This window comes from Euwallacea similis, chromosome 21 (genome assembly GCF_039881205.1).
Source record: "Euwallacea similis isolate ESF13 chromosome 21, ESF131.1, whole genome shotgun sequence".
Lineage (NCBI taxonomy): Eukaryota > Metazoa > Arthropoda > Insecta > Coleoptera > Curculionidae > Euwallacea > Euwallacea similis.
Window position 1 is genome coordinate 1,111,051 of NC_089629.1, and position 26,098 is coordinate 1,137,148.

Sequence of the window (26,098 nt, forward strand, 5' to 3'; positions counted from 1 at the left end):
TGCTGCAAATCGCAGGCTCATCAATCCAATCACAGCGCATAGGAAGTTAATGAAACGTCATACGTTAATTAGGGACGTTAATGCAGGATTTTGCGTACATACATTAAAAAAACTTGTTAATACTGAGTCGACGGAAAAAATATTTCAATTTTCCCTTTTGAGGAATTCGTGGCATCATCTCGTCGATGTTTTTCCGAGACGCTCTGAGTAATTAGGCGTACGCAACAACGTTACTCATTAGAGTAATTTTGATAAAATAAATAAATATAGCTCCAATTTCTTCACTTATGCATCGCGGATTTCCCTTATCATCCGGCAAACTGATAACGATAATATGATAAAATATCAACCTGCTAGTACATATCAGGAAACAGTTATCTGCCACTTGTCGAAGTGAATCAGCCTGAATTAAATATGTAATGTGTTAAAAAAGGCATAATATTTTAAAATTAGAACCATGATTAGGCTGGCAGTCAGCACAATTGTAGTTCTTTCATGCTTCTACCATTACGTGTGTTGTCAGGAATCTGAGGCCGACATTGAAGCCAGACTAGGTAAGATCACTGAAGCACTAGGTAGGTGGACATTTTTATCTCTATCTCATGTGAGATGATTCTTATGAGCAATAAATAATGCCGATTATCATGAACTATGTGTATTTTCTTCTAAATTGTAGTGTCCTACCAAAGATGTCTAGTCGATACCGATTGCAGAGATAATTCATTTTGCTACGACAACGATAATAACAGAGTGGGCCTCTGTAAATGCCAAATGGGCTTTGAGCTGCTCCAGAGAAATAGAACTTTTTATTCCTGCCTTACACGTGAGTAAAGATGAAGGTCTTACTGCTCATTGAGTCGAATGTCTAGAGCAGCATTGAAGGATTAAGTCGTTTAGGGGCAATGTCAGGCTCTACTTACTTACATATTTAGATCTTTTTATATCTATATTATCTAACTGTATGGCGACTTTGGTTTCGGTTATTTACCTCGTGAGTTATGTAAGGAATTGGAGGTGCACGCGATTAACCACTCTCCCTTTATTCCACAGGGTGTTTCATAATAGTATGTCAAAAATTCAGGAGGTGAATCCGTGGACGACTTTAAGCAAAAAAATTCATATAAACATGGGTCCGTTTTCGTTTGCGTCCGAAATATAGGGTGATAAAAAATATTTTAAGTTTTTTCCTAATAACGCTGTTCGGGTATATTTTTGATGAAAATTGGGGATTATAAAATTGGTATAGAGACACATCTTTCAACGGGAGAACAATATTATTAATTTCACCAGTGGCGTCCCCATTGATATTACCCTGAATATTTTAATCGAAAAACGTGATACGCCACTTTTTTTTATTAAAAACTCTCTCTCTATATATATATATATATCTATGTATATTTTTTATATCCAATGAAAAATGAAAAAATGAAAAAAAAATAAAGAAAATTAAAAAAATTAAATGAATTGCAATGAAACCGCCCCAGAGTAGGTGCGTGTAGGGAACCTCAAAATAAGACGATTTGTTATATTTTTTTCTGTGGTTAATAGTTGAAAAGATATTGACCTCCGAAGTTGGCTTGTAATTAAAAATAAATAAATAAATAAAATCGCGCTGATGTAATGCTGCATTCAGGATATCTGCCACTTGCATGACTTTGGACAATTACAGATAGCTTTAAAAACCGTTTTTGACTGGCAATCTCTTTAAATCCCTTTAAATTCGATGTGGTTTTATTTCACAAAACTGCGATTTTACGAAAAATGATAAGATTTTCGACAAATTTTGGAGGGGAATAAAAGTTTTAAAATTTAATTCGCTATTAAATAGTATTATTGATTTGTTAGTTGCTTTATAGATATAAAATCGCAACTCCTTTAGACCTTACCTTATCCCTAATCTAACGTTTATTGAGCATCTATCTATTTCACATTTCTACCATTTAAAAATGCTGATAATTATATGTTGATAATTCCCAATTTTGTTGTGTTGTAACGATGCATTACTGAAATATGCCGTTTTCTAGGAATTTACAAGTCAATTTCTGAGGTCAATATCTCGCCAACGTCGTTAACTGTAGAAACAAATTCAACAAATCTTCATATTTGGAAGTTTCCTACAGGCACCTGCTCTGTGTCGGTTCTATTACAACTCATTTTGGATATATTTTTCATAACGTTGAACGTTTTCATGGGAAGAAATAAAACACAACAATCTACAACTGAGAAATCGCATAATTCATTCGTTTAATACAATAAAAAATATCTCAAGGATTTTTCAAAGATTGCACGATAATATACAAATAAGGGCCGAGATATCTATTCTTGTAGGCAGAGGGTATTTTCAATACCTTATTCAATTCTTCTTTTATAAATAACGTAATGCATCTAATTTAGTTTTGTACTTTTAATATTAGTTAGAAAATAATGGTTTTAAACATTTTTTCAACGAGTAACAAAATCAGTATAAATGGTTAAGCTTAGTTCCGGTTTTTCCTGGTTGAACGGTGATTGAGCTGTGTCCCCTCTGCACCCTATTGGACAATACGACTTTACTACGTTGTCCGAATGAAATTGGTTGTGGTGATACCTGTCTTCTATATTACTTATTCTACAGTGTCAGTTTAAAAAATTTGAATTTCTTATAACTCTGCAGATTGAATTTTTAGAACATTGAAAAACCGTTTCGGCAGAATGGAGGGGGAACTCGTTTAATAGGGATTGCGAATTTTTACGTGTACCCCTAAGGGAGATAACTATCCCAACTCTATCGATAACGACCTGCAATTAGATAAAAATTGTTCTTCAATTGGTGTTCCACCGCAATACGCCCTACAGACAAGACCAATTTTCCAGGAAGATGGGTTGGTCGCAGAGGAGAAATAGGGTAGCCACCGCGATCACCAGATTTAACACCCCACGATTTTTTTTAGGGCCACATCAAATCAGTTGTTTACAAAACCAAGCCAACCAATTTGCAAGATTTACAGCTTCGAATTACCGAAGTATTTCAATCCATTACCTCTGAAATATTTGAAGAAGTGAGAGAAGTTGAATTCTGATTATTTAAAAAAAAACAGTTAACATTTTAAACTGTTTTTGTAAATATTTAAAAAAAATGATATTTCTGTATTAAAAATTCTGTAACTTTTCAAAAATTTATTTTTTTTAATTGAAACTAGCTTTTTTATACGCACTTTATCGAGACTTTTAAAATAAGATATCACATGAAAGGTGTTGCAATTTAATATTTGAGAGCTGAGGTAACTACCCCTCTTAGAAGTACACCAAGAAGCTTGCAACTACTATTAAACTGGTCCCCCCTTCATTCTGCCGAAACGGTTTTTGGATGTTCCAAAAAGTTTTCAAATTGACACGCTGTATATAGTTTTTTAAGTAGTTTACCTAAGATTATGTAAGATTACCTATATATTTATTTAGAAGCTTTGTCACTCGGTTCTTTAACTTCCAACCAACAAGCACAATTTGATTTGATGGTTCTTAAGTATATAAATATTCGATTTTGTCTTAGTTGCCAAATATAAGGAACCATGCCAAATAGACGAACAGTGTGTAGATAATTTAGGGTCTTTGGCAAAATGCGACACAACCTGCAGGTGCCAAAAGGGAACTTTCTTTTTCCAGCAGGATGGAAGATGTCACACCGCTGTTTGTAAGTGCCAAATTGCTGCAACTATTATTACATTGTTTGTAATTGTCGTCATTAATACAGTTGTTCAATAGATAGGTAAGTAAATATTTAATACCTTATTTTAATTGGTGTAGTGCTCAAAGAGTTCTGCAAAACAGACGCAAATTGCTTGTTAGAAGATGGTACTAGAGCCTACTGCACCGATGGTCAGTGCCAATGCAATTTAGGACAACGTCCTTCCATTGACCGAAAACGCTGCGTAGTAGCCAAAAATTTAGGAGAACCTTGCACTGATGATCACCAATGTTCTTTCATAGAAAATGGCCTCTGCAGAGAGGTGTGCAGATGCTCTTTGGCGTACGTCATTAGCAGTAATGGTACTAACTGCTTGAAAGGTGACACAAAGTCGAAAATTCTCATTATTTAGAGAATATTCAGAAAACGTCTATAAAAAAAAATTAAAAATTTTTGACCTTTTAGCTGCGACATATTTCAATGAACAATGCGAGGAAAACGCACAATGCTCAGAACACCTCCGTGATAGTTTGTGCTCTGACGGGAACTGTACCTGCCAAGAAGGGTACCATGGTTTTGAGAATAAGTGTGTTAGGGATGCAGGCGTGGGAATGAGCTGTTCAGGTATGAAGATATTGTTCCGTTGTCAGCAAGTAAATCGAAAATAAATTCGTCAAAAGTTAAGGGACTTGCCAACAATATCTTGCGAAGAGGCAAGCGTTCTGACGTCACACGGCGCACTAGATATTTGCAATCATAGGCACTTTGCAGTATAATACTTAAATGTGGGTTTCCTAAGGAATAGAAAGACATCAGTAAAAGACAAATTTCCCCTGTAGTTCCCGACTTATGTTCGTTCAGTAACACCCTAATGGGAATAAGAAAAATAATCGAAAGCTTGATAGCTTAAATGTTTTTCTTACTACCACTCAAGAATGAAAATCTACGATTTCTCTGGTCTGTTCATTATAACAAAATGTTTCCTTTTCATCGTGCCTTCTTAATATAAAATCTAAAGTTTTTTTACTTTATTGCAATTAAATGCATCAATGTCTATTTGGCTTTAGCCACAGAAGAATGTCTCCCCAATGATAATTACCGGGGTATGGCTGAATGCGTTGAAGGTGTCTGTCAGTGCCTGCCAGGAGTCTCAGATCCAGAAGGACGACTCGCTTGCTCATCTGTGAAGTTATATATTAACGTATTTTTACATTTCTTTATTATCTTGCCATTGATTAATTTATTAATGTGAGTGTTTCTGGTTCTTTATTAGGAGCAGTTTATCTATAAATCAAAGCTACAACTCTAGTTCCATTTGAAAATTCCTACGAGCGCTAACTTTCTCAACCTCACTAAGTTTTTTAAAAGCATCTTCATAGCTAGCTTGGCAGTCAAGATTCATTAAAGGTATTTTTTAAATACCAACATTGTTTAGATTTTTTTAATACATGAAAACGGCTGGTTGAATTTTTTGTGGCGAATTCGAGCAGCCAAAAACTGCACACTAAGTGCGGCAAATGGTCGCCAACGGCTATCTGTGCCTGCCTGAATAAAAAAAGGACTATCTAAAATGTTCCCATATTTCCGCACTGGTACGTATGCCCGAATACGCCAATGATTTCTACGCAGACGTAAGAAAGTACAAATGGGGTTTTCATTTAAATAGAATTTGTTATTGTTAAGACCCCTAATGCTTAATAGTTTGTAAGTTCCTGTGACGCTTATTTTGATAATAAAGTATATTTAATATGAAAGTGGAATGTGTTTTGCGAATAAATCAAACGACAATTATCAATTTGAAAATTAACATTTATTTTTTTATAAAAAAATCAAAATGTCTTTATTAAACAACTAACAGTTATATAGCACATTTTAACCTTATACTTAACAAGTAAGTATTTTTACAGCTTTGGTTCGTAAGTAATATGTATACTAAACGTTCTATCATAGAGCTACTCTAGTACTCAACGATATAAGGACTAAATGGAAAAGAAAGCTGCATGAAAAACCCAAATTTACATTTTGTTCAAACCTTTTCTGTAGTGGATTCTCACTGCAATTAGTAGAAACATTTTGAAAAAATCTTTTGTGCTCCATTCGCTCGAATAAACACTATATTCTCCAATAACACTTAAACAGACAGTTTTGTTCAAATCCCCAACTGTTTCTAACTAAATTATGGACATATAAAACATATGACACAATGGCAACGGTTTTTTAATGAGTATTATTATGGCCTCTTTATATAATATTAGGAAAATAAATTAAATCTTTGAATGTTTCTACTACACGCATACCTCTGTATATACATATAGGGTGTCCCATTTGCGACAGGTTTTCCAGGTACGTAATTTATTGAGGAAGACTTGATTTTCATGAACGGTTATTATATCTTTATGAAAGGAACAGTGATAATAACATATTTTTCATTGCCCTTTTGATTTTCATTTCATAGGGCGATGTGAAATTTAATAACTTCAGAACTCGGTTTTCTCAATTCTCAGAAAAGCGAAAAATATTACCCAAAATAATTTTTGACATAGAATTCAGTGAATCGGAACGGTTAAAGACATATCAAAACAATAAATTACGAAAAAAAATTCTATAATTTTCTCTTATCTTCTTTAATAAGTGAGGTATCCGGAAAAGCAACGAAAACTGAACACCCTATATATCAATACGTAGATCTAAAAGAACTTAATAATTAAATTATCAAAATATATAAAAAAAGATAATATGCTATTATCTATGTGTAAAAAATAATTCTTAAGTACCCATCAAATTCCAACAGAATGATTACACTTTTAGTTGGAAATTATATCACCGTTCATTAACACAGAAATAATAATTTAACGAAATTAAACAACACTAAACAATGTAACTAAAAAAAAAGTTCATTAGTACATACCGCTCAGGAATAATGACATCCTATTTTGGCCTATACAGGGCGCGGTAAAAACATCGAACAATGTCATTTAAAAAGTGTTTCCGGAAAAAATGCTCGAATGTTTAAACACGCATTTTTTAAATAATAAATGATATATACAGAGTGTCACAAAAATTAGACAAATTTATTACTTCAAGTGGAAAGCCAAACTGCCCAAGCGTTTGTGAAAAAAGTGAAGTAGTGTGTTAATAGATGTGATAAAATTTCGTGTGGGTTCGGGAAATAAAATAAAAATTTCGGCTTTCCATTTTAAGAAATAAAGTTGCTGTAATTTTTATGACACCCTGTATACAGTCTGTCCCAGATAAGGATGAACAGCATGGGGATCTCGGAAACGGTAATAGATACAAAATGGTTTAAATTGGAAAAAAGTTGGGCGATTTAAAACAAATTAATAATCTGTTTTTATATCGGCGAAATTCCGAATGGTTACGAAGATATCCGGAAAAAAACGAATTTGGCGGTTTTCGTTTTTTGCAAATAACTCTTATACGGTTATAGTTAGAGGAATAAAAGTTTTACATTATTAAAACACTTTTTTGAGAACAGATAATTTTGACGTTTCCACAGCATTCATTTATTTAATGTGTACCATTACTATAAGTCAAAATCATGGCCGACTTATCAAAAAATACTTTAATGGCTATAACTCATAGAATTTCTGAGAAAAATATTAAATATAATACATGGCTGAAAAGGGAATTTTATGACGATTTTGAAAATATAAATAATTGATATCACGCCCATATGAAAATCAAAAGTTTACTCATTTTTCTCCGAAAGTAAGGATGTAATAAGAAAACTGGCAACACTGCTAAACAGTTCTCAAAAAAGTACTTTAATAATGTAAAACTTTTATTCCTCTAACTATAACCGTATAAGAGTTATTTGCAAAAAACGAAAACCGCCAAATTCGTTTTTTTCCGGATATCTTCGTAACTATTCGGAATTTCGCCGATATAAAAACAGATTATTAATTTACTTTAAATTGCCCAACTTTTTCCCAATTTAAACCATTTTGTATCTATTACCGTTTCCGAGATCCCCATGCTGTTCATCCTTATCTGGGACAGACTGTATACCGTTTATTATTTTAAAAATGCGCATTTTCCAGAAATCATGGCTTCAGTTTTAAATGAATTTGTTCCCTGCTTCTGCCTGGGACTGCATACTTGTGTCGAGTCAAAACTTAACGAAAAACACTGCGACTTTACCTCTTTCATAAAAACATAGTTTAAGTATTCAAGTAGAGTGCACCCGAGAGTCCTAAGCTTAATGCCCACATATTCCAAAATTGTCCAACCGCTGAACCTGAGGAACCTGCAATGGGACGATCTTTTGTATTTTATTATAAATCGCTATTCTTAAGGCGTCAAACGCAATTCGTCGATACTCACTAATGCAAAACAGGTTGTCCTCACTAGGGTAATAATCATCCTGCTCTCTGCATCGACACATTTCCCACCCTTCAGTACCGGTACAGTACGCACCCTCTATACATTGACTGTCATATACACATCTGGAACCTACGTCTGGAACAAAAATACTCATTTACTCAACTAGTGCGAAAAATGATATTAGACAGTTAAGGCCAGATATCAAGGTTTTCAGTTTTTTTTCTCAGATAAAATGAAACTCTCCTACAAGATGTAGCGTAAAAAAATTGATAATTTCCTCAGTGATTTTTAAGATTACCTAAAGTTGGCTTACCAGCAATGGGCGGGAAAATAGTAACACAACAGAGAAAACAACCGTAGCAGTACGGTAATAAAGCTCATAATCAACTTGCTAGCAATGCGGCAAAGTAACCATAACCGTTCCGAATTAGAAAAAAAAAAACATTTTTAATCTGATGTGATTTTTTTTAATTAAAGATACTTACGACCTATACACTTAGTCCATTGCCTATTGGGTTTGTACCCTGGCCCGCATTGGCATGTCCTATTGCTTGAACAGAAGTAACCTACTCTGTTGCATTGGCTTACGTGAAGACAACGGCCGTTTAAATCTGGAATAATTTTCAAGATTAATCGCGTAATGAGCATAAATAGCCACAAAATCAAGCAGATTGAAAAAACTGAGTATAGATATCTTGTCCGCTTTCGACTCAATTTGGAGCTATCGTAAAACCACTTCCTGCAGGTGCATAAGTGAACTCCTTCATCAGTGCCTTTTCTCCAACTTAATTTGGGATTTCTTTAAGTTTTTTGAGATAAAAAATAGTTGAGTAAATCTGCTATGGCAATTTCTATGTATTGAAAAATTGATCATTTTCTGATTCCCTCAACAAATGAGGCAACATTGCAAAGAATCAAGTTGATTTACGGCACTGAATAGTATCATTACATACTATACCAAACAAATTCATAATGTCCAATCGTTGGACATTACAGGCATTCACGGTGCCCAGTCATTGGACATCATGACATCGTGTTTTTTTAACAATAATTGATCTAAGTTAATAATAGGTCTTTTTCAGGTACGGGACAGATAATTAGCATTTTGTGCCTAAATTATATACAAAAGTATTTAACTGGACTTTTTTAGATAATTCAGGCTTTCTCAGACGCAGGATAAATACTTCATAAAACGGTTTTCTACAAAATTTTGCTGTTAAAATTGTAGTAGTTGGGCCGGTTAACAACTAATACCCATCAAGCGTATAACTTGAATATAATAATGCTTTTCTAGGTACATGGTCGCATTAACAAAGGAACTGAAATTCTTTGAACTTTGCGATGCAAAACGATGGAATTATTTCTAGTAAGGTCTTGGTATTGAATTGCCATTAGTTTATTGCATCAAATGTGTTATCTAAAATTTATAATATGGTATAGGGAATTCGAGTTGGGAGGGAAGGGGAAGGGTGTATTAATCTATCTGAAGTAAAGAAAAATTATGAGAATGTTGTAGTGGTAATTTGCGATCATTGAAGAGTGGATTTTATTTATTTTTTTATCACAAACTCTTTTAGTTACAAGGGAGCTGAAGAGGAAAACGAAACACCACTGGTGGACATCGAAATAGCCATCACCACATACCTAATTTTTTTTGCTCAAATTGTTTAAAGAGCATGAAAATTTTCATCCATATTTACCCCTCTACGCAGGTAACCCACATTTAGCAACGGTAACGCAACGTAAAATCACTTCTGCGCACTACATCATTTCTAACATTTCAAGAGCACCCAAAACAATCACCGACACATATTTGCCTGGTGTTCCAAAGAGCACTTTTTCCACATTTCATACCAATATACACCTATAAACAGAAAAAAGGTAAACAAAACTAACGAACCTTGTCTTTGCTGGGCAAGAAGCGTGGTAGTCCCGCAAACCATTAATAAGCAAACCAGTATAATCAAATCGGTGCACTCCATGACTGATTCACCAACCTTTTCTTTCATGTGGTGTGAGACGGCCGGTTATCCTTGTGGGTACCTACTGCCCGTCGATCTGCTGCGGTGGTACCTCTCTAGGTATTTCTTGCTGGTCTAAAACGAAAAATTACTTAGTCAAGGTCTGCATATCATTTAAGTTAATAAAATATTCTTTAAGAATGCTGTAAGAACTTTTTTGCGTTTTACAAAGTTGTGAAAATTTGGTTTTTTAAACGATGACGAAATGTTTCATAGATTTTGTCGGAAAGTTGTGTGAAAGTGTTCTCAGAGTGGCAAAAAGTGAAGAACACTTTTTGCCACTCTGAGAAGTGACCTTCATATGACGGACCACGGCTGACCATGGGTCTAAATATGTAAAAAGTTTTAATTCGGCTTGAAATTTTATGATTTTTTCAGGGGAAATTCAATTTTTTTGCGGTGTCTGGGTGTACAGTGGTGGTTGATAATGCCCCTCCTCGGACCCGCCCATGTTATGTAAATAATACGAATAGTCAATTAATTATTGAGCCCGTGACTACATATGCCAGCACACCCAAGATAATTGCAAAGGTAATAAGGAGAAATAGAAAGTATTTGTCTGTTGTGTAAATATGATTGAGAGGAAGATAGGTCAGGGCCCATCGGGGCCCTTTAAGAGGCAATTATCGAGAGATAGCGTAGCAATTAATAGAGCAAAACTGATGGGAGAGAAGTCATTACAATACCTAACAAATTTCAAAAACATTATTTTTATAATACAGGATGATTCAGTGTTGTGATGCCAAAAGCCTAGGGGGTATTCATCTCAACAAAATATGAAAAAAAGTTCATATGAACATGAAATCCGGAAATGCTTCGTTTCCGAGATACAGATACAGTTAAAGTTTAAGAAAAAAATGAGTTTTTTTTATTAATAGCTTAAAAACATTTGTTAGCATTTATTAATTTACAAAATTGTATTTTTGATGTGTACCCACTCTGAAGATGGGAAGTACTTAGGTATGCATTTTAAAGACAAGTTCTTTTGATGTTTTTTTTTACTTTTCCTTCTCGAGTTCAGAGACGTGTCGAAGTATGGTATTGTATTTTTTTCTCGAAAACTAAGCGAGATACGGAAAAAAGTCAAGAGACTAAAATGTACTATTTTTAGTAGATTCTTTCAAATTGGCTGAAGCGTTTTTAAGCTATTAATGAAAAACTCATTTTTTTTCTTAAACTTTAACACTCTGTATTTCGGAAACGAAGCATTTCCGGACTCATGTTGATGTGAACTTTTTTTCATATTTTGTTGAGATGAATACCCCCTAGGCTTTTGGCATCACAACTCTGAATCACCTTGTATACGGGGTTTTCCTAATAGCAGGTCAAAAATTCAGGGGGTGAATCTGTGGATGATTATAAGAAAAAAGTTCATACGAAGATAGTTTTCGCTTCCTGCCCGATATGCGGGGTTTTCCTAATAAGTTCGTTCCGGCATTAAATATTTTTGTGAAAATTGGAAAACGAAAATCAGGTATAAAGGCACATCTTTTAATGGGAGAACGATGTTTTTAATTTCACCAGTGGCGGCCCCATTAATGCGATCCAGAACATTTTAAATTAAAAAGATGAGACGCCACTGGGTTTCTTAAATAAAAATAATTTTCCAAATGCTCCGTGTTTCTGTGAAAAAAAAGGTCCCTCGAAAATTGCCCATAACGTTAATCTTTTTTGTGGAATCCATAATTTAAATGCGGCCCAAACGTGTTAAAAGTCCTCATTTCAAACATTAAAGCGTGTAAATTGCCATGTTTTTTAACGCAGTAATTCGATCCTTGCTAAGCTATATCGGGCAAGATCATTCCAATAGGAACCCGGAATGGCTTTAAAAAGGAATCACAGCAAGTCTGTACCTACCTTTGAAATTTTCAAATATCAGACGAATCGATTACTGAAAGATGCTTCAACATCGCTAATATAACACAATTTACGCAAAGAGACCAGGTATCAAAAAGTGCACGTTTTTGTACGACATGTGTTTCGCTCGCATTCAAATTTTATCAATGGAAACATCCTCGTTCCCCCAGCTGAAGCCGAGATACTACGCACTTACTATGGGCGAATAGGGTCAAAGTGGGGAATCCTCTTCCCTTCTGTCCCCCTTTTGGGCCGCTCGTTATCAGCACGAACTCCAATAAGATTACGCCCAAAATGGCCCACGTGTGTTTGCAAAGTTTTTACTTAGTAAAATGCTGCAGAAGTTTGCATTCCTATCGGATGACACCGAATGCACAGTTGCGATTGACTATCATTCACTATTTTCGATTATGTGAGTTTACAAAAAGGAAGTTACCTCACCGAGACGCGAAGGTTTCGTATGACGAAAAGTCCTTTTTAAGTTGCTTTGCACACTTCCACTGAGCTATTATGCGACTGAATACTAACTGTGTGCAAAGCACACTACAGGAGGGTTCAACGTGCCTACCAGGTATCAACCCCCTTTTGGATATGTGAACAAAAGAAGGGAGATTTAGCACTGGCCACGGTATTTTTTTAAAATGGGCTGTTAGACCTCCATGAAATTTCTTTGGATATTTTTTCTATGGCAATAACATTTCTTTTCGAGAAACTAGAAGTTGAACTGCTCATGGAAAAAATCTACTGGGTGTTGCGTCATGAAGTTTAATGGGCACTATCACAGAAGACTTACAACCCCGCGCACTTACGCATCACAAGCTTTGCATCGTTAATTCCAACACTACAGGGCGTTTTGTAAGTTTCGTCCGAAGTGAAAATCGCATTTCTAGGAGTTCCTAATGACATGAATTCATACGTTGCACGGGTTTAAACGTTTGAAGGTACGAATTACCGTATATTCAAATTAAGCTTTTTCCGAAAATCACTGGGGTTAACTCGGTCACAAGTGACCTGTGGGATGTTCGTTTACCTCACGTTTAGGACGCAACCTGAGGTGACTGAGCTGTTCGGCTAAGTAACCCAAGTAATTTTCCGAAAAATCCTGAAGTAATATTTTTAAAATGGCCAGGGCCGGACTGAAGACAGGAATTTCGGATGCGAATCCTGCTTTGAAATTCCATTGTCAGCTCTGAAACTCGGAATCGTCACGTTTGCGATTTTGCGAGTCAAATAAACAAAAAACAAAATAAATTTAAAAAAAGAACTTTTTTACGTTTACACGCAAACGAGATTACTCACGGGCATAGACAAGACAGGCCCCGGCCAAATATTGAAACAAATCAGGCAAGATAATCTTCATAACACATAACAACAAAAATGATATAAAATGTAGTTTCACTTCTCGGTTTGATGCGATTTTGCTGATTTCGCGAGAATGCGAACACGGGCAAAATTGACGGAAATGCAGATCGAATTTCCCTTCGCGTCCTTCGATCGATTGCGAATCGGTATGTAAGAGGACATACAAATGTGATAAGGCAAATTTAGAGAATTTTATCGAATTCTCATGAAATTGGGTTTGAGCAATCTAGAAAAACTACATTTTTTCACATAAGTAATAAAAGTAACTTCTAAAATGCAAAAACTCCTAAACGTATTTATTATTTACCTCATAAAAACCAACATTAAATGAAAGCCTTGTAGTAATGATGAAAAGAGTCATTTCAAATTGAAGCCATTTATCTTCCTAACTTATATCGATTTCAAGTTCCGATTAAAAAACATCGGTATCACCCCTTCAGTTAGATTGACACCCTTTGTTTGTTTTCTGGGTTACCTTGGATTTCCGCTGAACTACTTTTCTATATAAACACCACAAAGCAAAAATAAATTTATTTAAATCGTTAGGAGTAATTTTCCTTAAGGGAGAACAGAGCCTAAAGCATATATATAGTTGATTTGACGTAGAAGCAGGAAAGGCGCTGGATTAATTGCGAAATGAGCGCCAAACTCCCTAAAACTTCAACAATTTAACACCCCTCTAACTTCGATAATGACCGAAATTCGTGAGCATCGAATTTGGCACAGCCTGTATGTGCCCCAAATTGCGGTATATACCGTTTATTTTCGAAAGAAATACAAGTTTATGTTCACTTACTGTAGTCCGAATATGTGAAAGGCTTTGTGGCATAACTCAAACGATTATTGGTATTTTTTAAAATGATATACAGAGTGCCCAAAACTGATACGTAAAAATGTTAGGGTCTACAGGGGACGTTAAATAATTTCAGCAGGTACTTCTTAGTCATTTTTTGCCGATCTGGCTTCCTTATCAAATAATTGGCCTTCACAGTGATAAATGAAATTTTGGTGGTAAAAGTAAGACTTTGCGCAAAATAAAAAAATCACAAAGGAGTTCAATAAAAATTTCACGAGGATCAAGGAAACGGTTTAACAATAATTGTGAAAAAAATGTTCATTCAAATTCAAATTTTCAAACCCGCTCTCTACTTTTCCTGATGAAGGCCAAATCCATAAAAAATTATAAGAAATACTGGCAATATTTTGACGTCCCCTGTATACTTAACCATCAGTTTCAAAATACCCTATATATTCTTTTAATAATGGAAGGCGACGATCTTTAATAGGGAATGTCTTTATTGAAAAATTAGATAACTAACAGCTAATTTAATCTTATACTATAACGGTAACTAATGATGAACTTAGGTATGCGTTTTATTTTACAGCTTTGGCATTCAATACCAATGGATTTATGGCCGCAGTATCATAACAGTTTTGTTTAAAAACAAGTTAAGAGACTGCATAATAGCTTTCCGCCAAAGGCGTAAAACTCAGCTTTTACGTCCTCATTTATTTGCTGTACTCGTACAACTTTGGCCCCGCTTACGGCTGCGGTCGTAAATGTTGGGTTTTAAACTCATGGTGAAAGTGACTATTGTGCATTTCGAAGTTTTACCAGTTTATACAAATTCAAAATTCTCATGATTTTAACTAGATTTTGCACTTATAAAATATGGCACTGGCTTTATAAAATATCGTCCATTAATAATTTATTATAACTAGGTACCTAGCTACGTTATACACAACAATATAGAGATCTCCTCTAAAGTTCGGTCTCTCCTTCTTTTAATTACATTAGAAATATACAGAATGATCCATAATGAGTACATCACACTTCTATGAAATCTTAAATCGCGCTATTTTCATATCTAGAGTTCACTATTAGTCTACAATAAACATCATCCAACTGAGTGACTAAGAAAATCAAACAGAATTCATTTCATTTCCTTCAATAAAGTTTGAGATGGAACAGGCCTATGTTCGAAATGGCCTTGGAAGTACTTTTGAATTTCTGTTTAAGTACTTCGCCCTACAGCCATTTTATTTTTATATAATTGTTTATGTCGCATTGATTTTAAAAAGTCAACTAAGTACCATTTTGACGAAATAGTCATGATTAAGTATTAGAGCGGACGACTGTCAATTCTCCTGATTTTCCTATTCACTTAGTGCTCGATTGTGTTTGTATATCGAATTTATAAGTACGTGTAGATGCACAAAATTTAACAAGAATACTGCCAGCAATCACTATAGTCATATGACACTAGTCGCGTCTCATCCTCGTTATCTCTTTGACTCATCGAAACAAACCATTGATCAGAAATACACCAGCCCACAACAGTGATAAGTTTGACATGATCACAGCGAGAGATTTCCCAATTATCGAATACGAGGAATCTGCAGTTGGAAGATCAATTTTATTATAATTCTCATACTCAAAAAATCGACTAAGTTTATATACGCCGTGTCCAAGATCATGCTGTACAGCATAGAGATCTCGTAAACAGAAGGAGGTGTTCAAGTAGCAAGAATTGTGCAGTGCCAAGATCAAGAAAAAGCTGCGTGGAAATTTATATTTTTTGTCCCGACTGCGTTCACAGATATTTGAAATGACCGAACTTTTCAGTTTTTGTCTTTAGTAAATAATTAAAAAGGTATTCGTCATGATAAAAAACGAGTCTTTAATGCGATGTTTGAACTACTTTAGACAACCATGCCATCTTGAACACGTTGTATGGATCGGTACTCACTGACGCAGTGCAAGTTATCTTCACTGGTGTAGAAATTATCCTGGTCTTTGCACCTACACCTTTCAAAGTTTTCAGCACCGGTGCAATAAGCACCTTCTGTACACTGGCTGTCGTAAAAACATTTAGATCCAACTACTGCAATAAATGGGAAGTGTTGCACCTTACAATTTTATTCTGGAATATAATTATTCTTACAACCAACACACTTGGTCCATTCTCCATTAGGGCGATACCCTCGGCGACACTGGCATGTCTTATTGTTCGAACAAATGTAACCTATTTTCTTGCATTGAGTTATATCAAGACAATAACCGTTTAAATCTGCAAAAAACACTTAGAAGTATAAAGAGGTACGAAGTGTGAAGCCTACCTGACTTCAGATTTCAAACTCAAACTAAAACAATCTTTCAGTTTTTTTTTCAAATTTGACTCCGAAGCTCTCATAGAAATATTCGTGAGTTAACAAAATTATTTACGCTACAAGACGGGAAAGTAAGATTTTGTGGGCGAGCCAATTGAATTCCCGCGTGAGCCGTGCGTGAGTCTTGAAAGCTTGAAGAGCTAAACACATTTTCGGGCGCGTGTGTTGGAATATTTTTATCATCCACCTTTGGCTGATAAAAGGGTGGCAGGCCTAAATTATGTTTTTGTTTCTTGGGATACCCCAATATTATTACTTCCTATTTTTCATAGCGTATAAAGAGCTATAATTTGCAAACTATTTAAGCTAAAAAATAGCGATTTCCTACATCAGCGTTGTTCCATCATAGATCTTCCCTATCACTACTGTTTTCACATTAATCCACAAAGAAAAATCACTTGCGTGAAGTTGCATTATTCACGTATTTTTCTTCACATATTTTGCACAGTGAGTCACGTTCGCAACTCTGATAGCACCGACTCATAATTCCCAATGAAAAATTGTTTGTTTACATTTAATTTCATTTTGCACCCAATAATCAATCATAAAACATAGTCGCAAAAAATAAATAGCAGAAAAACGAACCTTGTCCTCGCTGGGCAAAAATCATGGTGGTAGTGCAGACCATTAATAGGTAAATCAGTATAATAGAGTTGGTGCACTCCATTACTATTATACTTAAAATAACCCAATTTTCATAAATAAAATTTGTGTTCCGATTGCCTGTCGGTGTGCTTTTTAAAATTCGTTGTGGACCTAAAAAATAAGATTATTCAATGTTTCTTACCTAAATTTTCTGTTGAAATTTGAGTACCTAATGTAGTTACCTAGCGATACTATGACACAACTTTGCCGGTTAATGGAAAGGATTTGAAGCAGTTGAATTTAATGAATGAGGCTTTTTGGGGTGACATGCCTCTACAGGATGGGGCACCAGGAGCGTTTCGGAGGATTACGTTCATATTAATTATTTTGATCGAAAATTGTTTTTAGCGGTGTGTGTAGGACCTTACAAAGTACATTTTAAAAATATTCCCATTTATACAGGGTATACAAAAAAAAGACAAACTTCAAACATATGTTTTTTTTTTAATGGAATACTCTATATTTTATTACATATTTGGAATTAGTAGAAGAAAATAGCAGAAGTTTGTATAACACACATTAGGTTTAAGACAAACACTTCTCGAGCTTTAGAAAATAAAAAATGCCAGGGTCAGGAAAACATTTTTTTTCTAAGTGAAATGAGTTACTTGTCTATTTTTTCACTATTACTTCTTAAGAACAAACTATTCTTTAAACTAGAATGAATTCTTTACTAAATTGATATACAGGCTGAGCAAAAAGAGTGGTCAAATTTTACTCACTTATTATTTAGGGCAACTTTCTTATTTCAAATAAAATGTATACATTTTTGGGCTCAACTTTAGATTACTGGAAATGAGGTATTAAAAAAATGTTTGGTTCTAGTAAGTCGTCCTGAGTGCAAATATGAAAAGCATTTGCTGCGGAAACTTTCCTATCTTTTGTTATTTACAAATTTTTATTTCAATTTGGTATGTGTATATTTACACTAATTTAGACAATTTTCTTCAATACCAATGTGTCTTACGGAGCCGAGGAGTGAAAAGGGGCGCCGGGTGGGTAATTTTCTAGTTCCGTTCAACCGAACTATTAAGTCTAGTATGTTATTTCTCGAAATTATACTGTACCCCGATGCTACGCCTATGCATATTGCAAGCTGCAGTACTGTTCGCGGCAATAACTAAGTTTTCCCTAATCATTATCCTCTGATAAGGGACATTTTATATCAGGAATTCCCAGTAATATTGTCGGGTCTAGAATTTAGGTCTAATTCACGTATCGCTCAGCTGGCATAACCAATAAAGGTCTCATCGGTTATTTATCTAAACGTTATGCGTTAACGCAACAGGTAGCCGGTAAGCCAATACAGTAAACACTAGATACTGTGAACATCGGATAACGTAAACCTCCGGATAACGTAAATCATCTTTCTATCACATTAACCACCGTATAACGTGAACAAATGATTTCCGTTACCGGGGGAACTACTTCTGGGGATTCCCTGGCAGTCGTGCTCAATACGGGGTTGTGCCCCCGGGTCGTGCCCGGCATTTCCCCAATTTTACTTCGTAGTTTCATTTTTTGCATTGCAACATTTGCCTGTTGCTTTTGAACGGTTGTCGAAAGGTTTAGTGAATACGTGTTGTTATATGTAATGTCGCTGAAAAAACCAAAGTGTTTAACTCTCCATGAAAAATCTCATGTAATTCAGGAGCTAAGTAAAGGTGCAAGTGTTTCAAATTTATCCAGAAAATACAATATAGCTAAATCTACGATTTGCAAAATAAAGCAAAGAAAAGAAACCATTTTAAGAGTAATAACAGATACATATGTTGGATCAAGTAAAAGAAAAACACTTAAAGGGTCTGGATTACCACAAATGGAAAAACAGCTATACAAATGGCTTCTAAATCAACGAAATAAAAATTTTGTTGTGTATTTTTCTTGAAATCGTAACATAAATTTACGTATTCCTTTACAGGTTACACGTTTTTTGTCAAATAAAGGGCTCCCGATAAAAGCCTTACTTCTGCTAGATAACGCGCCATCTCATTCAAACGAAGAAGAATTAAAGAGCGAAGATGGGCAGATAGTAACAATGTTTCTTCCACCTAACGTTACGCCGCTTATCCAACCTATGGATCAAAATTATATTACAGGAATAGCCTTCTTGCCGATGTTATAGCAAGTAATTCAAACATAACTGATACATTGAAAAACTTGACTATTAAGGAAGCTGTTGTCAACTTAACGTCTGCATGGAATCGACTCGATTCACAAATTAGTGCAAAATGTTGGAGAAACATTTTAGAGAAATGAAGGAAGGAAATGTCAGAGGATGACGATGATGAATTACCTCTTTCTCTTTTAAAACGTCGATGGGACGATGATAAGGCAGGCTTAATCTCCAAATCCTGTGATCTTCTAAATACACTAGCACCACAAGTAAGGGATTTATCTTTACAATTTAAATCTGTTATTACATATGTAATTTATGTATATTTGTAGGCCACATTCAAGGAAACTGATGTATTGGAATGGAATGATGCTGACGAAGAATGTGAAGTTCATGCAGTCGAGAATTTTCAAGAAATGTCGAGTAAAGTGTCACTGGACAACGCTATAACTGCATTAAATACTGCAATCCAGTGGGCAGAATATAGTGGTGTGGACTTCACAGACCTCATAGTTTTAAAAAGACTAAGAGAAACAGCCCTTGTGCAAAAAATTACAAATCCTAAGAAGCAAACTAAAATTTCAGACTTTTTTGTCACCCAATAATCTGTTTTCCACTCTATTTAGATTAACCCCCGATTACATAAATAAATCGCTAACGTGAACGTGCGTTATTTTGTTCACGGTATCGAGTGTCTACTGTAATTACCTTCCAGTAAGGGTACGCCTATGAGCATCGGCCCTCAATGTTACTACTTAAGGCCTACAGATTTAGAGATTTTACGATTCTTAATATTGTACTCAGTTTCGTAAACTAAGTCACGTTCCTGTTCCCGACTCTGTAACTAACCCTTCGACCGTGAATTATCCATTTAATGTTAAGTGCATTTCTTACGTGTATTGACCCTATGGAAGATATTTTAAACTTCATAAGAGTGAAGTATGCTGATTTTAAGGCGTAACATTAAATTATAGTGACGATGTACTTTGAAACTTTCTCATTAAATTTTTTTTTTTTTTAATATAAACGCATTTGTGGTTTTCTCGGGTTAGTTCAGATTAGGATTTTTTGTATTTACTTTCTTATTGCTATCGCGTAAAAAATTTTGGTTTCTTACGTTTGTCTCAGGAATTGTTTTTTTTTTGTTTTTAACACAATAAGATCACATTTTAATTACCCCACCCAGCACCTCTTTTCACTCCACGGCTCCGTAAGACATTAGTATTGAAGAAAATTGTTTAAATTACTGTAAATGTACACATACGAAATTGAAATATAAATTTGTAAATACCAAAGATAGAAAAGTTTCCGCAGCAAATGCTTTTCATATTTGCACTCAGAACGACTTACTGAAACCAAACATTTTTTTTAAATCCCTCATTTCCGGTAATCTAAAGTTCAACTTATTTTTAAGTATTAATTAGAATCACTAATTTTTGCCCTTTCAATTGATATTATGGTGTCCTATACCTATCTTTTACAATTTTCCTTAATATGAGATTTTATTTAATTTTCAATAATACACACACATTACATACAACACAAATTATTATTAGAACATGCCATGGACTGGTAGCTATGGTCACTCAAGGAAACTGATTATGGAGGGTATACACCTCTAAAAACAATTTTCGATCAAAATCATTAATAAGTACGTAATCCTTCGAGGCGCTCCTGGTGTCCCACCCTGTATATTTGGGAAACTGATTCGTTTATTTGGTTTAATACTTTATGCGTAAACTATGTATTTGCAAAGTTGATACATCGAAGCGTAAAAACAAAGTTACTATAATTTAATATACATGCAAATCTCGAAATTTAAATATGTAGGTACCAAATATGGTTTTTCCTGGACGGAAAAATTCGCCGGAAATGACTTATTCTTACCATCTGGGTCATAAAATTCAGGGAATTTTTACTCTTCTAATACTTTTTAGGAACAATTACTGCACTTTAAAACTTTCTTTTACGTATGTGGCTTAAAATCATGCACATATTACAATCACATTTACACACATTTTTGTCTCTTAAGAAATTTCAACAAAGCTCTTTGTTTCGAAGAAAAATTTAAATTACTCCTCTGCTGCCTATAGAAAATGCCATGCAAACGTTGAAAAAAATTATCATAAAAATGATTCTTCTGAATATTGCCAATCTCAGTTGCGCAATTATTCTACCATTAATTAATCGGTGGCCGACTTCTTCATGTTTTCATTTAATTTCCTCAATTATGTGATAAACATGAAGTTGGCGCACACTCGAAAAGTATCCCTCCAAAACTAAAAAACACATATCCAAAAATATTAACATTCTTCAAAACCTTAAAGTATTATTTCCCCGAGAGATAGTAAAACAAACAAAAAGGGATTAGAAAGCTGGTTTTGCCAATTTTTTACGTCAACTTGACGATAAATCGTTACTTTCAGACAGAAAACTTGAATAGAAAGTGCACACTTTCTGGCTGATCGTAAAAGAATACTTTCATCTGCCGTTCTAAGAGACGCGCAGTAGGGAAGATTAATTGTTCGTCTATTTTATACTGTTATTTGACCTTTCATGTTAGATAAATTACATGTTCGTGTAACCGAATAATGTGAAATTCGTTCAGTTTTTAAAAAATGGTGTAAAAATAATCAAAGAATCATGGAATTCGAAAAAAAATCTTAAAACTCTGGGGATCATAGATTTGATTCAATTTATAAATTAATTAATATATGAGGAAAATATATGGAATTCGACAAAAATTAAGAGAGATAAAATTTAGGTAATAAATTAAAAAAACTTAAGAAAAATATTAAAATTCACCAGTGGTATAAGAGCAAATTTTTCTAAACGATTTTATGGATCAAAACCTCAGAAAATACACTACCCTGTATGGTAGCGGAGGCCATCTACTTTTATATTAAGCAGCACCTATTACCTAATACGCATATAAAATTTGAAAGCTCTATCTGCAGTCGCTTAAACACAATAAATTAAAAACCGAATTTTTTCTTAACTTTTAATATTCGCTACCCCTTAACTCCGCTACCAATCAAGATCGGATACATGCTCATATGAACTTTATATGTATTTTGTACTAGAAAATGCATACCTTAAATAGTGCCGTGCAATTCTGAAATACCCTGTATTTGGCACACTAAGGATAGTTTTTACTCTTATATTAAAACTCGGATAAATTTATGTAGTTTGGATTTTATCGTAATTTCTTCTAATTATTCTAAGTGAACGAATAATTAATTTCCGGATTGTAGGTTCGAGAAGTAAAATTTTTTACAGTCAAACAAATTTTAAAAAATCAGACTCTCTGAGCAAAACTTGGTAAATATCTGCAAGTAACGCTACAGGTAAGAAGCTTTAAAAATTGGTCCCGAAATTATTCTAGGCATTATGTAGAAATTCTAAAAATTAGTTTGACTTTATTTTGATGATTAATTGATATTGTCTATTGGTTACTTCGCAAGACGGCATAATTAATACAGAGGAGGAGTTTTGGAAAATTGAGCAATTAATTACTTGTGCATTTTTTGGTTGATTAAATTGGACAATGATTTCGAATTTCTGAGTTTGTACGGGGGAAACGAAAAAAATGGTTAATAAAAAAAACTGTTAAAAATGTGAAAAAAAAAGAAAAAAGGAGGACCCATTAGTACAAATGAGGGAACTCAGATGTAATTAAGTCAATGCTCGATCTAAACATTATATAAAGGTTAAACGAACTATTGTCTATGAACCCTGAATATTTGTATGAATCAATGCGGTTGAAAACAAGGGATGAGCGGCAAATCGACTAATCAAATTAACTTAAATAATGGTCTTCTACTTGTGCAACGTCTGGTCTTAGTCAAAGGAGCAATTTTAAAATAAGTGGTAGAAAAAATGTTATCTTTTCTTGATCTTAACGTCAATTCGCAAATTCATCGGGCCGGAAAAACAATACCGGGGCCTTCGCCGATTCCGATGCTTTTATCCCCAGGGACGGTTCCGGGCTGGCGCAGGTTTTTTCAAGGGAATCACAAGGTTTTTAGCGGGGAAGCCGCCTCAGAACAACAGGCTGAGTGTCTTTTAAAGATTTTCCTCGTGAGAAAAAAGGTTCGACAACTGATCTACAGATACTTGCCTCTTGATCTTGACATCACTTGATTTTACGGGAAAAGAAGGTTGATCACGAGGTGATGAACATCATTTAGTTTTCAATAAATCTACTTACGTATCGAAAATTTGATCAATACTCACCGTTATCTCTGCTGCACTCAAGAAACTTGAAACAAAACTCACACTACAAGTTTGCATCATCCTCGATTATTCCCATGTGAAGGGACACCATTAGTAAATCCATTGACACCTTCCTCATTAACATATTACAACGCACGCAAAAATTGCCAGTAATTATTTTTAATTCTATAGTTTCGTCTAATTAGCGTTCTTCCACTATGGTGGTGATCTGCCTCGACCATTCTTCCAAACAGTACATACTTTATATGTTGCTACATGTGGAATGTTGTTTTTTTTTACCACGAAAAGGATCAGTTTGAAAGTAGTTACTTTCAGCGCGGTCATCTGTTTTTCATAACACTAGTTCAGCATTGGAAATAATGAAGGATCAAATTTCCATATTTGTGTGTGTTAATACGGGGCGATGTCCATAAGATGCACATGGCGAGTGATTCATGTCTTGCGCTTACCTTAGTCATTCAAAAACCCCGATGAAGGAGGTTAAAACTTACTTCTCTGCCTTCGCTTAACGACACTTTTTTGCGTCTTTATTCACTTTTTCCTTACTTTTTTCACCCTTTGCGCTTAGGCGTGTGCCTGCACCACCGCAACCCACTTTTAATACTCAGACAAGCACTCGTTTGTATTTTGTCAATTTGCATGAAAAACACATACTTGCAGGATGGTTTCGGGTTAGTACATACCGAATGTAGATGAACTGTTGGTATTGAAAGTAGGTGCGCTTTAAAGGAGGCTATGATGGTGTTAATTTGCATATGTTAGCATAATGGCTTAAATTGTACGGGGGATTTTCTGAAAATATTTATTGTGATAACTTGCGATTTGGCCAAAAAATAATAAATAATATGCACTTACGATACTTTTAAGTTAAAAATGTTGCTCGATGGTCATATCGCTCAGTTCAAATGCGCGCACTCACTGCTGAGCAAAGCCACTTCATAGGAAAAACATTAATTGTTTTAAAATCGCTACAGGAAATTCGAGTTTTGATATACATTTGCCTGTCGCCACGGACAAGCACTGAGATAATCTGTTGTGAGTAAATTTTTATGTATAAAGTTGTATAGAGAACGACCACAAACCGGGAAAATAAACCTGAAACCCATAAACAAACGTGACGTTTTCCTATGAAAATATAAATTTCAACATTAACGCATTATTTTACAATCTTCCCGTTTAACATTGAATTCGTATTTTCATGTACATTTATACGCAAAAATGTGAATAAAAGCAGTAGGTTAATGACTCAAAGTGTCCTAGGTACGCAATATAAGGATCCATCCAGTATAGGATAATATCCAGTATAAGGAACAACATTTGCCGTTGCAACGTGCTTCCAAAGATTCTTCGATGCAGATACTGCATTTCCAACATTAATGACTACTCCCGCACTAGAGACGTATTAAAAAAGAGATTGTGGATAGTTAATTATCTGCTTCCGCGACATGTAAAAATTATAATAGAGATACTTCAACAAAGCTTCTCTGTGAGCGAGCCTACGTTTCACTTTAAAGCGGCTTCCTTAAGGGTTTGATTATCAGGCAGAGCGAAGCCCTCACATTGTATTGAAGATGAATCAAAAATGAATGTAAAAAAAATCACATGAAGATGTCTTCGAAACTTCCATAAGAGGTGCGAAGTTACAGGTTCAGATTTTCATTTTTCCTACTTAAAAACAACAATTCAGGTATTACTCATCGCGGAAAGAAGCTATAAGGCATCATAAAGACACTCTTTCTATGAGGGGTTAAAACCATTCAAAACATATATACATTCACATAATACATTTATATTATGGCTTAGTCAGGTCATAGTATGGTCACGGTCAAGTCACAGTCTGGTCACGGTCAGGTCGCAGTCTGGTTACCGTCAGGTCAAACATTGTAACATTAATTTTCTACTGTTTGTTCACACTAGGAGGAGCGGTCAAGTCACGATCAAGCAATACAAAATGAGTGCACGCATATCGGATTTGACCGAGACCAGACTGGAACCTGACCGATAACATGAGTCCTAACCTTAAATTTTTTTCTGCATTTTTTGCACTTTAGCAGACATCCTTCGCTAGGACGCACTGTATTCTGTAGACGTAAACTGATATCACGAACTGCAATAAGGAAAGAAAAATAATGCACGTATTAATACTTATATGGTGATTATGTCGTAATTTAGTATATTTTCAAGAGTATTTTCGTGTTTGTTGATCGTAATAAAAATATTACGAAATTTTGTTATAATTTGCTCGAAAAGCTACAGGATGAAATGAAACTTTCATTACAAATTAAAAAGAGCGAAAACGGGCCCATGTTTATGTGAACTTTATTGCTTAAAACCATCCACGGATTCACCCCCTGAATTTTTAACATATTATTATGAAACACTCTGTGTATATGGTCACTTAAATTCTAATCCGCATTCACTGTAAGTGATTTATTTTCCAGCAAACGCCCTGAGTATAGAAAAGTTTGAGGACGACTTATCCTTAAGGTAATACTGTGAAAAATGTTCCTAGTTCCTTATTGTTAATTTGCTGGTATTAAGTATATTTGCAAGAGTGGACGACAGAGGGAGCACTGAGAGAAAACTAACCCCCAATTGGACGTACCAGGAAAAGGAAAACCTACCTATACAGGGATATTCCTATTTAGAATAAAATCTGATCGGATATAAAAAGGAAATTCA

At 34.7% G+C, this 26,098-nt stretch overlaps 3 protein-coding genes across 9 annotated transcripts; 1 reads left to right on the forward strand and 2 right to left on the reverse strand.

Moving 5' to 3' along the window:
* Positions 1-302: 302 nt before the first annotated feature.
* LOC136415841 (prion-like-(Q/N-rich) domain-bearing protein 25) lies at positions 303-5,467 on the forward strand. 2 transcript variants are annotated; one of them, XM_066400693.1, is made up of 6 exons: positions 303-554; positions 677-823; positions 3,530-3,670; positions 3,784-4,044; positions 4,130-4,288; positions 4,732-5,467. In XM_066400693.1, exons 1-6 carry the CDS (start codon positions 458-460, stop codon positions 4,914-4,916), a joined length of 990 nt encoding a protein of 329 aa, XP_066256790.1. In that variant the 5' UTR covers positions 303-457; the 3' UTR covers positions 4,917-5,467. The 2 variants fall into 2 exon arrangements, with proteins under 2 accessions (XP_066256790.1, XP_066256789.1); XM_066400692.1 differs by having other exon boundaries at positions 305-575.
* LOC136415848 (multiple epidermal growth factor-like domains protein 10) lies at positions 5,453-24,561 on the reverse strand. 5 transcript variants are annotated; one of them, XM_066400702.1, is made up of 6 exons: positions 24,272-24,560; positions 23,866-24,208; positions 9,909-10,104; positions 8,494-8,619; positions 8,009-8,143; positions 5,453-7,946 (listed from the first exon to the last, which is right to left on the reverse strand). In XM_066400702.1, exons 3-6 carry the CDS (start codon positions 10,015-10,017, stop codon positions 7,846-7,848), a joined length of 471 nt encoding a protein of 156 aa, XP_066256799.1. In that variant the 5' UTR covers positions 10,018-10,104; positions 23,866-24,208; positions 24,272-24,560; the 3' UTR covers positions 5,453-7,845. The 5 variants fall into 5 exon arrangements, with proteins under 5 accessions (XP_066256799.1, XP_066256802.1, XP_066256803.1 ...); XM_066400705.1 differs by lacking the exon at positions 23,866-24,208 and having other exon boundaries at positions 24,272-24,561; XM_066400706.1 differs by having other exon boundaries at positions 5,453-7,931; positions 23,866-24,556.
* Positions 14,482-23,818, reverse strand: LOC136415849 (fibulin-1-like). Of its 2 annotated transcripts, none has more exons than XM_066400708.1 (5): positions 23,417-23,818; positions 17,005-17,175; positions 16,197-16,319; positions 15,999-16,133; positions 14,482-15,645 (listed from the first exon to the last, which is right to left on the reverse strand). In XM_066400708.1, the coding sequence occupies exons 2-5, from the start codon at positions 17,084-17,086 to the stop codon at positions 15,545-15,547; spliced, it is 441 nt and encodes a 146-aa protein (XP_066256805.1). In that variant the 5' UTR covers positions 17,087-17,175; positions 23,417-23,818; the 3' UTR covers positions 14,482-15,544. The 2 variants fall into 2 exon arrangements, with proteins under 2 accessions (XP_066256805.1, XP_066256804.1); XM_066400707.1 differs by having other exon boundaries at positions 14,490-15,645; positions 16,194-16,319; positions 23,417-23,812.
* Positions 24,562-26,098: the final 1,537 nt, after the last annotated feature.

Excerpts from the sequence above, each read along its gene's own strand:
- LOC136415841 (XM_066400692.1), top strand. The coding sequence starts at position 458 with ATGATTAGGCTGGCAGTCAGCACAATTGTAGTTCTTTCATGCTTCTAC. Across the intron at positions 824-3,529 it reads TTTTTATTCCTGCCTTACAC|TTGCCAAATATAAGGAACCA; the intron begins GTGAGTAAAGAT and ends ATTTTGTCTTAG. Across the intron at positions 4,045-4,129 it reads TGGTACTAACTGCTTGAAAG|CTGCGACATATTTCAATGAA; the intron begins GTGACACAAAGT and ends TTGACCTTTTAG.
- LOC136415848 (XM_066400705.1), bottom strand. The coding sequence starts at position 10,017 with ATGAAAGAAAAGGTTGGTGAATCAGTCATGGAGTGCACCGATTTGATT. Across the intron at positions 8,620-9,908 it reads TCTTGCCCAGCAAAGACAAG|ATTTAAACGGCCGTTGTCTT; the intron begins GTTCGTTAGTTT and ends AAATTATTCCAG. Across the intron at positions 7,947-8,008 it reads GGACAACCTGTTTTGCATTA|ATCGTCCCATTGCAGGTTCC; the intron begins GTGAGTATCGAC and ends AAAATACAAAAG.
- LOC136415849 (XM_066400707.1), bottom strand. The coding sequence starts at position 17,086 with ATGGAGTGCACCAACTCTATTATACTGATTTACCTATTAATGGTCTGC. Across the intron at positions 16,320-17,004 it reads TTTTGCCCAGCGAGGACAAG|ATTTAAACGGTTATTGTCTT; the intron begins GTTCGTTTTTCT and ends TGTTTTTTGCAG. Across the intron at positions 16,134-16,193 it reads ATGGACCAAGTGTGTTGGTT|TAGTTGGATCTAAATGTTTT; the intron begins GTAAGAATAATT and ends CATTTATTGCAG.